At 48.4% G+C, this 13124-nt stretch overlaps 1 protein-coding gene across 1 annotated transcript; it reads right to left on the bottom strand.

Annotated features, from left to right (window-relative positions):
• Positions 1–9828: 9828 nt before the first annotated feature.
• On the bottom strand, positions 9829–11617 carry LOC135824694 (S-phase kinase-associated protein 1-like). The gene is made up of 2 exons (XM_065337403.1): positions 11132–11617; positions 9829–10730 (listed from the first exon to the last, which is right to left on the bottom strand). Exons 1-2 carry the CDS (start codon positions 11468–11470, stop codon positions 10578–10580), a joined length of 492 nt encoding a protein of 163 aa, XP_065193475.1. The 5' UTR covers positions 11471–11617; the 3' UTR covers positions 9829–10577.
• Between the last annotated feature and the right edge of the window lie 1507 nt (positions 11618–13124).

Below are 13124 nucleotides of genomic sequence, written 5' to 3'. Positions count from 1 at the left end.
CGCGTTCATTTAATATGGCGGCCAAATTTTAATCTTTTTCATTTTTTACGCGATCTGGCCTAGTCGTATGTTTGCAATTTCGCTCGACTTCCATCTCAAACGGGCAAGGTCAACCGAAACCACGGGTGTTTGCCAGGTCATTCGATAGAGTTTAGAGCTTGGACTGGCCTTGCCTTCGACTGTGCCGCCGCTCGAGCGATCTTTTTGGGTTACCCACGCGCTACGCATGGTTTCTTTCTCGACGTGGGTGCAATTATTTTTGGATCGTCGCTCGATTTCAAGGGCTCACCAACCTCGTCAGCGAATTTTCTCCGCCTCGCAGACAATTTTCTAGTATACATCGATGTCCTAGCCTTTCGTTTTGTGTATTCCTAAGCTTGACGTGCATCACTGTAGCTTTTCCTGGCCATGTTAGAGACGTTATTTTGTTCAGAAATGGAGGCTAATGTTAGCTTCCTGTCGTCGTGTTGTCGTATTGGAGGGGAGAAATTCGCGTCAAGGAGTGGACGGACGAAGTATCGTGTGGCAGATCATACTCAATCCATTTTGGCAGTGTTTCATCTCAATGTGGATGAAACCAAATACACCCTGAACTTTTTTGCCACACTTGCAAATTGGCCATGGAATGCACTGCTACTGCCAGGGGCCCAACATTCTCTGGAGCTCCAGAGGTGGATGTACACCGTTCAAAGACTGGGAGCCACACAGTGGGACAAACTGTTTGAAATGTCTTCCAAGCTTGGCAGGAAGTCCAAATACAAAACACAAACGCAAGACAAACTTGCGGCATGGGAGAAAACGCGGGCCATCGCCCGCAAGCACGAGCACATGCACGCCGCCACCACTGACAGCAGCATCACCAACAAAACCTCACCCCACCACACCAGTACCTGATCACTGGATAGTTTAGTCTGTTCGGTTTACGAATTCAAAAAAGGAAGACAAAATAACAAAACTAAAAACACGAGCGTCGCATGGACCGAATCTGATGAGCAGCAGCACGTCACACCCGCATACCAAGTTTAGTAATAGTAGTAGTAGTATAGTATTTATTCATATTTCTCTAGGGCTTAGTGGGTAAATCTCTGCATCCAGAACAGTTCAGATAGGAATGCAATAACACACGCACAATGTCCACTATGTCACAGGTAGGGAGAGAAGTGTTTGCAGCTTGCTGGTAGACGTTCAGCCGTGCATGCATTGGCAAATGGCTAGAGCAGACGGCCCGCTGTCCTTAATGTAAGGCACACACGCAAGCGTCAGAGCTACAGCAGCCAAACAGCATAGTTTATGGATTCATGAAAGACTGCACCATACACTGCGCCAGCTCTGGTAGGGTGCCCTATTTGAGCATCGTCACTGGTCGGTGACGTTTTGCAGGCCTCACCATCAAAGATGCGAGGTGATGCTGCTGATCGACTTGCTGGCATGATAGTCACAAGCATAAATAACTAGCGAAGGATGGCTGGAAGTCGAAACCAGCTGTAGATGTAGATTCCAGGTATACCAGAGAATTACTGACACCAGCACTTTATCCGATGCCCCATCAGTGTCAACTGTACGCCGATGGTCACAGGACCGTGACAGCCTTTCGATCCGTCTACGGTCGGGAGACGGGGCTGCAAGCCCAAAGCAGCGGGTATATAGTGTTCGTCACCAGCTGAGCAAGAGAGCTTGCTGAGAGATTTAGGTGTGCACTGTTCAGCAACCAGTCCCAACATAGGTTTGTCCATGAAGGCTGGTGATCCTCAGCTATCATACAACAAATTCCTACTCACTGCGCATATGGCTTGTGAAACAGCAGCAGAAACTGCACTGCCTTGACAAGCGCACCAGTTACCATGATGGAGCAGATATGCCAACACCAAATCTCCAATCGCTAGTACAAGTAGCTCTTCACTAAATCATGCCTAGTGCATGCTTGCAGTGATATTTTCAGCAAGAGCGCTGCAGTTACTGCTGAGGAGATATAATATTGCGTCCTTGAAGTCGAAGGCGCTCATCAAAGATTTCTTGCCATCAATTCTTGGCCTTATGCAGGCACGAGGTGGTCTCCCGTGGCATTGGCCATATTACCCCGAGCTGCACTTGCTCGAGGAGCACGTTGTTTCGCTCATGGAAGTCCTTCGTGTTGGACTGAGTAGGCTTGCTGAGAGAACAGAGCGCTGAATCCATCCACGTCCACAACTACGAATAATTTACAGAAACATTCCTACTGCAGATCAGCGCTTGAAAACGGCGATGCAAATCAGCGACGTTGGGCTTCTCCATTCAAAAGGAGAGCCTTCCTAACGAAGCAATTCTCATGTGACACTACATAGTCTCTCAAGCACTCTAGTTCAGGTCTTCTTCTCTCCACTCCATTATCATTTCGATCTTCACTCGGTCGACGTGATGGTAGTAGCTATGTAAAATAATTATGATGGATTCCTCCCGATCCTCGTCGCGGCTAAAATTTGTTCGGTGTTTGTCTAAATTCTCAAACTGACAGGGTTTACAAGAGAAATGTACCTAATTTTGTGCGATTGATGCAAATAAATCGGAATATGTCCGACTTCATAAATCCGTGCGGTAAACCGCATGAAAGGACGCCATGTCGTTAGTTGGTGCACACGAAGTCACCGTGGCCTATTATAGCTGGTAGCTTCCCGCCTGGCAGCCTTGAAAGCTGAGTGGGAATGTTCTGTTCCATCACTAAGCCACCTCCTATGGAGCCGGTTGCGCTTGGTCAAGAGGTGTAATAACTGGCGGTTCATCCATGGTACTGATTTTTTTCTTGCGTCGAGGGCTTGGTGCAAGAGGAGCATGTCTGTCTAACACTTGTAGAAAGCGGCTGGCCCACTCAGTCCACATGACAGTTGGGCTTCCGTCAATTTCACAAAAATCCTGTTGGACCAAATCTGCCTTGAACTGGTCATGATTTATGTTTCGGTAGTGTCGCCGTAGCCCAGAAGTTACAGTACTTCTTACTGGGCTGAGTTGAAATTCACTGAGAACTGCTGCATGGTCACTGAACGCGATGGGGATAACAGTAGCCATATTTAGAGGGTCGAGTGTATTGTAAAATTGATCCAGTGTGGTTGGTGCAGAGTTTGCTGAGAACCGAGTCGGCTGGTGAACTCCGGGATATAAACTGTAGCTGGCCACGAGGTCATATGGCATTCAATTGACCGTAACTTTGGTGTTTCACAATGGATTTGAGTGAACTTTTGACCACACACTCCTGCCACTATGCTGGCCCTCAGGACATGATTTACAAGTTCTTGCGCCTCACTGACAGGCTTTCCAGGCCGGAAAAACTCAAATTTCCGGCATAGTGCCAGGGTGTGCGAGCCACCCAGGAGCCAAACAAATGCATTTACAATTTTTTCACATTTTCGTGCTCATTTTGTTCGTGCGCGGGACTCAAACCTAGAACAAGTCCAGAAGCAGCCATGGGTGATGGGGTAGGGCCCCTCAACGAGGCCCTGGAATCTGTCACAACGGAATGAGTGGGCGTTCTCTCACACACTCCCACAGACCCAAGTCAATTTTTGAATTTGTTTAGGTTTAGCACGTGCTACGAGGTCGTACCTTTGATACAACATCCAGTGCTGGGACCTACACAGCAAGCCATTTCCACAGCGCTGCACCCCAAATCCAGGATACCCTCAGAAACCGGCAAAAACTACCACTCACGTCTCACTACTGCCTAGTACTGAATCCTACCTGACTTCTTGACACGACTCAAACTTGCCAAAGTTACTAAATCAACGCCAACTACAATAATCAAGCCACATATCTGCAACGTCACGAGGGTGCTGGCAAAAGTCCTGCTGCACGGCGGCGGGCGAAGCCTGCTGCCGTGCAGCCCAATACGTGGCTCAAAAACCTGATTTTTTGGACTTGGAGCAAAATTCTGCACACTTTCAAGTGTTTCCATGATACGACAAGTTGCGCACGGTCTGCTCACGTTCAAATACAGTGCTGCCAACAAATGACAGCGTGCAACAAAAAAATCTTTCCTTGCAAGGGCACATTTTCGGCCATAACTCTTGAACGGCCGGTCAGATCGGGACACAATTTTCAGAGAATTTGCAGCTATTCATGCTCTTTCAACTGACGTAGCACTCAATATGAATTTACAAATTCGATTTTTCAGCGAATTTTTGGGTAGTCTGCCACCCTAACATCCCATGCATGATGCTGTAGGTAACTGAGGAAGAAGGATTATGTAGACCCTGGTAGAATGTGGCGTGGCATAAAAGTGGCATCCTACGTAGGTGAGGTCATGCATTAGGGAGGTTCCGGAGTACGATTTTTCGTGCCAAAATCCGTGGAGGCGCTACGGATTTTTTATACGTCGTTTTCGGGCAGTGAAAAGTTCCGGGGTACGGAACTAATGTGTTTGCCGTCATTGCCTAGGTTACGATCGCAAACACGTCACATTCCCGCGCTATGCCTTTTTATTTTGAAAATTTGTACCGAAATCAAAACTTCCCGCGGAAAATCCATGTTTCTCGTACCAAATGTGTACGCGAAAAATCTTTCTGCACCCGATGACGCAAAATCTCCATACGAAACATGGTTCGTGTGAAAGCCAGTCCACACGGATCCTCCGTGCCGAAAAATCGTATGGAGCCAACCCGCGGCAACAATACTCTCGATCTTATCATCTCCGATTTCCCACACCCCGTATGCACCACAGCCTATGCACCACTTGGACGATCTGATCATGCCGTTATCATTGCCGAGTTTCTCCAACAGCATCCACGACGCGAAGATCCTGCTGTTCGACAGGTTTGGAAATACTCCCTTGCTGACTGGCACCGCCTGAGAGCCTACCTCCGCAACATAGACTGGCCCGCCAAGATCCATGGGTGTGCGGAGCAGTCCTGTCAGCGCGTAACTGATGTCATCATGCATGGAATGAAACAGTTCATACCATCCAAAGAGCTTGTGGTGCACCAATCCAACCCTGTATGGTGGACACCGGACTGTTCTAACGCCAATCATGCCAAGGAGCGGGCATGGAAGCTGTGGCGACGCAACCCCCGCAACGATAACCACAAGGTCCAGTACATCACAACTGTTAACCACGAAGTGGAAGCGTGTCATGCAGCGCGATTAGCACATCAACGTAGAATTCGCAACAAGCTTACTACAGGTTCCCTCCGGGACAAAGAGTGGTGGTCAACCATCAAGAGCGCAGCAGGCAAGGAACGTTGCTCTGATATCCCCCTGCTGACCAACCCTGCAGGACATGAGTTCCACTCTTCTCGTGAGAAAGCCGAGTGCTTTGCAGCGCAGTTTGCGAACAAGTGTAGCCTTGGCAATAACGACCTCTGTGCTGCTGACCTGCCTGACCTGCAACGACCTGGCTATGCCACGCTAAAGCACATTCACTTCCGCGCAGCAACGGTCAAACGGCACTTGGCGAACTTGGCTGTATCAAAAGCAACTGGACCGGATGGCATCTCTGCTCGTGTGCTCAAGATGTGCTCATCTGAACTTGCAGACCCACTGGCAAAGCTCTTCGCCCTCTGCTTCTTAGCCGGTGTGCAACCTGGGGCATGGAAACTTCCTCATGTAGTCCCAGTTCACAAACGGTCCTCCAGATCTTTGGCATCTAACTACCGACCAATATCACTGCTAACGATCATGTCGAAAGTCATGGAGGGCATTGTAAACACGCAACTGGTTAACTACCTAGAGAAGCATGAGGTGTTGCCAAACAGCCAGCTTGGATTCCGACGTGGTAGAGGAACCGCAGATATCTTAACGGCTCTCCAACATGAATGGGTCCACACCATAAGTACTGGCGGTTGTGTCCAGGTCCTCGCCGTGGATATTGCCAGTGCGTTTGACCGGGTATCGCACACAGGAGTGCTGTACAAAGCAAAGCAGGCCGGCGTCGACGGACGCCCGCTTGTATGGCTACAGGACTACCTCACCAACCGAAACATCCGCGTTGTGGTTGGAGGCCAGAGGTCAGATGCTCAACCCATCCAGGCTGGTGTCCCCCAAGGCAGCATCCTAGGACCTAGCCTCTTCCTTCTATACACCTGTGACATTGAACAATGTTTAACTCCAGGAACGCAGCTGAGCAGCTTTGCAGACGACACCACACTCTACAGCTTAGTACAGCCAACTGACGATCTCCAACAGTCCACCGCCTCCCTCCAAGGGTCCCTCAACAGTCTTGAGGAGTGGGGCCGCAAGTGGCGTATCTGTTTTGAGCCAGCCAAGACACAGCGCATGACTCTACATCGCAAGCACGTTCCTCCCTGCACTCTACCAGTCACCTTTGGAGGTGAAGCACTCCAGGAGACAGATACCCTGAAGCTGCTGGGAGTCATGCTCGACCCTACTCTCTCCTACAGAGCGCACACTCGCAGTGTTGCACTGCGCGCCTCCCAAAGGCTGGGTTTCCTACGAAAGGCAGCACCCATCCTGGACGACCATGGTCGAGTGACGGTCTACAAGGGATTCGTGCGATCCCTACTTGAATATGCCCCACTGGCCTGGTCGAGCGCAGCCGCAACTAACATGGCCCAGCTGGACAAGGTTCAGCAACGTGCCCTGCATTTCCTGGGACCTGGAACCATCCTCCAAAGTCTCCAGCTTCGTCGGATGGTGGCAGCCCTGTCATACTTGTTCAAGCTGCACTACATTCCAGGGCCTCCCCAGGTAAAGCCCATGCTGCCCCCAACCAAGCCCCCTGCCGTAGCTAGCATGTGCACACGGCAAAAACGTCAGACGCACCATGCCTTTCAGCTGAAGTGGACACCCCCTCGCACAGCCCCTGACTACCTCCTGCGATCCTTCCCCTTCTTCGCCATCACACCCTGGAACAACCTGCCTGCGGACCTCCTGCTTCACGAGCCTCATTCAAGACGCCTCCAAACCTTCAAGGTCAACGTATGTAAGGATCTAATCCGAAAGAGATGGCTGTGGTCCACACAGTACCTGTGACGATGATATTGAGATTTGAGACCCATTTAGTATTTACCTCTCTACTACTACTTGCTTATTATGATTATTGTTCTCTTTCTTCATTTTCCCTTCTGGTTTAGTCATTACACGTATTTATATTATTTGGTGCAATACTAGCGCCCCTTTCTCGCACCAAATTATTATTTTTGCTACCTGACCATGCACCCCCCCCCCTTTTTCGATGCCAGGTTGCAACGCTAACGCCGAGACCCCTGGTCGGTCGAGTTGCTCCCTGTACATCGGCACGTCGTCTCTACATCCCCTGTGTCTTGTCTTGTGTTTGTCTCCACATGTCTCTTTGTAGGGCTGTGTTCCCAATAAAATAAAAAAATAAAAAAGCACGCCTGAAAAAAAATCCGTAGCGCCCACACGGATTTTGGCACGGAAAATCGTACCCCGGAACCTCTCTATTGCCCACACACATGTGCCGAGTGTATCACCCAGAACGCCTGCTATAAGCTACTAATATGGCCGCATAAGTGGGGTTATAGCATACATCAGAGACATTACCATTGGGAGCAACAGCCTTCTCCGGTTTTCAAGCCCTTGGTTCTGAGTGTGACTGCCCTGGAGGAGGATCCGACAGGCCATCAACATCAGGGAGCGATCCCCGGAAAACAACAACAACAACAGGGGCTGGGACCTGCTGTAGCTCCACCGATGCAGCCATATTTTTAGCTTCTAGCTCTCACTAGGTAACGCGCTTTGCTTCCTTGTTTTGTACTGCTGGTTTTTTCATGCCCACTTCATTCCTGATGATGGTGATGAAGACCGAAACGTGGAAGCGATACTTCTAATGCTTTTGTGTGAAATGCAGTGCGCTCTTGATTGCAGGCAGGTTGCCTGCAAACTATTCAAATTTCTAATTTGGTGTTCAAAAATCGATCTCCGAAGGACATTTGGTGGAAACCAGTTACTTGCAGAACCTTATTGATAGGTGTGGAATCTTGGAAAAGAGACCATTAGACGGATCAGCACATTATTCAATACGGTATGACTAATTTCATGCGAGCATGCCCCACTGGGGATGCGTCACAAATTGTAACTTTTGTCAAAACCTGTTTGCATATCACCTCTGGAACATAGAACATGACTAATGATTTAAATATCTAGCATAATTGTTCTGTAGAGGCGTGCTCCTGCCTCGGCACACACCCAAATCACACAAACAACCTGTAAACGTCTCAATTAGTCACCTGAGGAATAATCGTCTCTTTATTAGTAAAGAAGCAGTTTTATACAGTAAGTAGAATAACACGTGCCAAGGTTAACCGTGAACAGTAAGTGCTAGAAGTTGCACAAGGTTTGCAACTGATAGGCGCGCACAAGCTCTGCAGTGATAGGCACGTACATAGGTGTGCAGTGATAAGAAGGCAGAAGAAGGTGGAACGGTTACAGAACCAGCTCACAACTTTAGCAAAAGAACTCTATTAGAAAACTCTGACTCCAAGTCGCACTTGCTTGAAGCCTTCCAACGACCTCATAAGCACTATAACCCGTTGACCCTCACGGTGATACCGTTTAGTTTATAACACTTGGATGCGAAGAACTCAATCAGCAGGTGCGAAAGAAGGTGAAGACAAAGCCTGTGACTTAAAAGTGGGAATCCTAACGAAACTCATAGCTACATGTACATGTACCACGAAGCAAGTTTGCATGTCAGTGACATTTGCGAACTCCTGAACAATAATAGCTATGACCGTTAGAAACGTTAAAAGTGATCTATGTTCTGAAGGACCGTATTAAACCCAGGTCAGGGCAGGCAATGACCCATTTTCTGAAGCAGGGGATGGCAACTTTTGCAAAAAGTAAAAAACTGGCACCAGCAAATGGAATTGTCGATCAACTCAATGAAATCCCTCTATCTGCTATGTCACGCGGTGGCCGGTGCTAGGGACCGGCGGATAATGCTCGAAAAGGTGGCAGATTCTGCTCGAAAAGCAGTGAAATTGGCAGAACCATACCAACCTTATGGCGGGCAATTCCTCAAATTCTGCTCCATTTCTTTATCCACATACCAAACATGCATGAAACTTACCAGAAAATTTACCGAATTCTGCCTATTTTTCTGCCGACATTATCCGCCGGTGCCTAGCCGACGCACGGCACGCAAAAAATGCTTCGATCACACAAATCGAGATTTGTTCACTATTATTTTGCAATTTCCCAGAACTTTGCAGCTACATAGTTAAATTCGAGTCACTCAGGGAGGAAGTACTTGCTGTTTGGAGTGACAAGGGTTGCCTCTGACAGTTTATTATAAAAAAAGGTACTGCGCTGTTTGGCATACTGACCGTCTGGAGCTGTGCCTGGTAGTGTAGCTGGAGGAGGCGCTTTCCGTCGTGGGTAAGCAAATTGGCTATGTTGCAACGTGGTGACGCGACAATTTTCAAATTTATTAATTCTCAGAAAACATCGAGAGCGTTTTACAAGACATATCATGAGCATCCATTTCACGCCCGTTTACTTGGTGACACGCTGAACGCAGTTTTGTACCTAGTGTGGTGGAGGCCTAACTACAGTTGCGCTAGGTACAATCCGTCCCTAAGTTGCTTATGAAGTTATGTGGCGCCCTGAGCAAAGCCCTTGACGACCTAGAAGTGGCACTAATGAGGCTGGACGTGAACAATACACATCATGTACAGATAGAGGGATGTACTCGAAACTGGTCGAGGGCGTTAGCTTTGCGTTTATGTCGGATTACACCTAGCGCGACTGTAGATGCCACTCTACTACACACTCCAGGAACAAAATTTCTTCCTAAATACGATGATCACTGAAGTAGTATTGCCTTTTCCACCCGGCCCCTGTCACATAACAACTCAAACAACTTGGTATAGTTTCCGACTTCTCATGCAAACGGAAAGAGAGCAGGAGGAGAAAGACGAAAACAAGACTTGATGAAAAGCCAACGGAAAAAGACACGAAGAAACAACAAAGAACAAGCAGTAATATAGAGCCTTATAATCTAGACGGCCAATCAAGGAGCAATACGTACAGAACACATGACCTAGACCAAGACAACCAGGCCACGAACAAATCACACATGATTCTCACTACCAGTTCAAACTAGCACCGAGCATGTACAGCATTCACTTGACAGTCAATCTAACACAAGACGGAAGCAGATTCTCACGCTCGGACAACGCGTACTGTTGCATGCACCACACACCATAAACGTCACACATCACGCCATACCCAAACGTACACTTGGAAGAGATGACATCAGACACTGGACTCCACGATACAACAACCAAATACAAGCCTTTCGGCACATGCCCCTACCAAAAGCGCTACTCGAGCGTAATGAGCACATTGTCCACTGATCGATGACCATGTTTGCTGACATATGTTTGCAGAGTACATCCAACAAAAGAAATCTCTGACCGGAAACAGGCCATCCTACTGGAAAAGAGCCCATTCACTTCCGCTTGTCTGACAAGACGTCGAAAACTCGTGTCAGGAACGAGGGCTGCATGCCTATTTGTCTTGCAACCATGCCTTCTCCTTGCGGATCTCCTCCTCTTCGTCGGAAGAGAAGTCGCCCACCATGTTGAATGTCTTCCGGATCTCCTCGGTAGTCTTGCCTTTGATCATATTAGCTATTTGTCTTGCAACCATGCCTTCTCCTTGCGGATCTCCTCCTCTTCGTCGGAAGAGAAGTCGCCCACCATGTTGAATGTCTTCCGGATCTCCTCGGTAGTCTTGCCTTTGATCATATTAGCGACAGTCTTGACAGCGGCATCCAAAAGTCCCTACAGTGGACAGAAATAAAGAGAGTGAGGGAAAGAGAGAGAGAGAGAGAGAGAGAGAGAGAGAGAGAGAGAGAGAAAGAGAGAGGGACGGAGAGAGAGATTGAGAATAAAGAGAGACGGATCGAGAGAGATAATGAGATTGATAGTCGGAGAGATGAAACACTAAAAGGATAGAGGAAGACAAAGAGTGAAAGAAAGAGAGACAGAGAGAAAGAGTATCCCCTATCACAAACCTGATTTGAAAATGAAACTACAAGTGCCTATCCATGGCAACAACACTCAGCCGGCTGCAAACAGGACCCAAAAACACAATACAGTGTATCAAAGTACTCGCTGGACAAGAATCACAATTCAGCATACTAGTATACGAAACGACATACAGCATCTACCAATTGTCTCACCTTTATGTCCAAGTAATTCGCCGCATTGATGAGCTCAACGAGGATTCCTTGGTCTACTTTCAAAAATTCTTCATCCCAGCTATCAATGTTAATTCTTTCATTCTCGTCTAGGAGATCTTCCCCTTCCACTAAATTTTCGTTCTGGTAGTGCGTGCACCATTCTATCACCTTTCGCAAAGTCGCGCCATTTACAGGGGGCAACGGCACAGGCTCATCGTCATCGGCGATATCGCCCGTGTCCTGTAACATGGCCTTGAGTACTTTTGATTGGCAGGCGACCTTGACCTCCACGTCGAATACCTCGCCGTCGTTACTCACTAACTTCAGTATAGCTGCCATCTCCGATTAAAATCTGAAAATCGAACACTTTCTCTTAGACACTGGAACGGATCAAAGCTGTTTGGCAAACAAATAGGTCTGACTTTACACTGAAAGGACAAACGCCAATTTGAAAATCTGAACGGTAAAGGACATGAAACAAGTGAATGTTGTCTAAAAACGCTCTGGCCTATATATCAGCAGGGATTGTTGCGAGATGGGGCGCGCGCAATCTGTGCAGTGATAGGCGCGAACAAGCTGTGAAGAGCTAGAGGGGCGCATAAGTTGTGCAGTGATAGGTGCGCATAAGCTATGCAGTGATAAGCGCGCACAAGCTGTGCAGTGATAAGCGCGCACAAGCTGTGAAGTGATAGGCGCGCACAAGCTGTGCAGTGGTAGGCGCGCACAAGCTGTGCAGTGATAGGCGTGCACAAGCTGTGCAGTAATAGGCGCGCACAATCTGTGCAGTGATAGACGCGCACAAGTTGTGCAATGATAGGCGCGCACAATCTGTGCAGTGATAGGCGCACACAAGCTGTGCAGTGATAGGCGCGCACAAGCTGTCCAGCGATAGGCGGGCACATACGTGTGCAGTGATAGGAAGGCAGAAGAAGGTGTAATGGTTACACCATCCCCCTCCTCTTGATTGTGCAAAACACAATAGGATGAAATACTTAAGGTGGCAGACTACCCAAAAATTCGCTGAAAAATCGAATTTGTAAATTCATATTCAGGGCTCACAGTCCAATACAAAAGCGTGGAGTCGCGCACGGCTTTGCGCGGATGTCACGTGATGACAACTGACTAATCACAGGCCTCTATTCTCCTCTATTCTCAAATCTTTGATCTTGTCCACTACATCGGCCCTGAGGCTGATGTCCACGAAGCTGGGATTCGCTGTGCTGATTCAAAACCCCCAAACTCAGTGATCTACCGCAGCGTTTCACCATTTTCCCTCCAGTTTTCCGGCACGGATTAGCCAAAGTCTGGTCGTTTTGGCTTCGATTTCGGCACAGCAATCGGAAAAGTGATCGGTAAATGTCTGAAGAATTCCACGCTGAAAAAAATAAGCCATAGATGATCAAAATCCGCCAAGAATGAGATGTAGTGGACATTTTTGAGTGAGTGCCACTCAGCGCGCAGAACGCCAAAAGTGCAAAAGCAGCACCAGATCAAACAACAAGAAAAACGCATGCATGCAGCGGAACAGCAACGCGCGCCGTCCAACAGAAAATCATTGCGCACAGATTTTCAGATGTTCTCTCCTCAGTTCGCCCGCGGAGTTGGCTGCTGTGCTTTCGTTCTCGCTGGAGTTCTTGTGTCAGCGCATTTCGCCATCATGGAGGAACTGGTACCTCTGGAAACCTGGCCTTTAGTGGCCCTCAACTAACGCCTCGCGAATTTGCTGGTCACGTTCGCCTCCATCCGATCAGCAGCTCCGTGTTGTATGTTCTCGGCGTTCCCTGCCTGGCGAGCTCTGACTCGTTTGTTTGTCTTCTTACCTGTGGAACATCGCGATCGCTCATTGAAGCATCAGCATTTGGTCGAACAGCGGCTACATGACATGAATTTCCTGGGACTAGCACAGGTTGCCTTTCGCCTTCTCCTTCGGTGGACCAATTCTACAAGGCACAGTGAAAGGCAAGTCGTTGCCGAGGGCTGGCAGTAACTGTTC

The sequence above is a fragment of the Sycon ciliatum genome, chromosome 9 (genome assembly GCF_964019385.1).
Source record: "Sycon ciliatum chromosome 9, ocSycCili1.1, whole genome shotgun sequence".
Classification (NCBI taxonomy): domain Eukaryota; kingdom Metazoa; phylum Porifera; class Calcarea; order Leucosolenida; family Sycettidae; genus Sycon; species Sycon ciliatum.
This window is presented reverse-complemented; position numbering and strand designations above follow the sequence as displayed.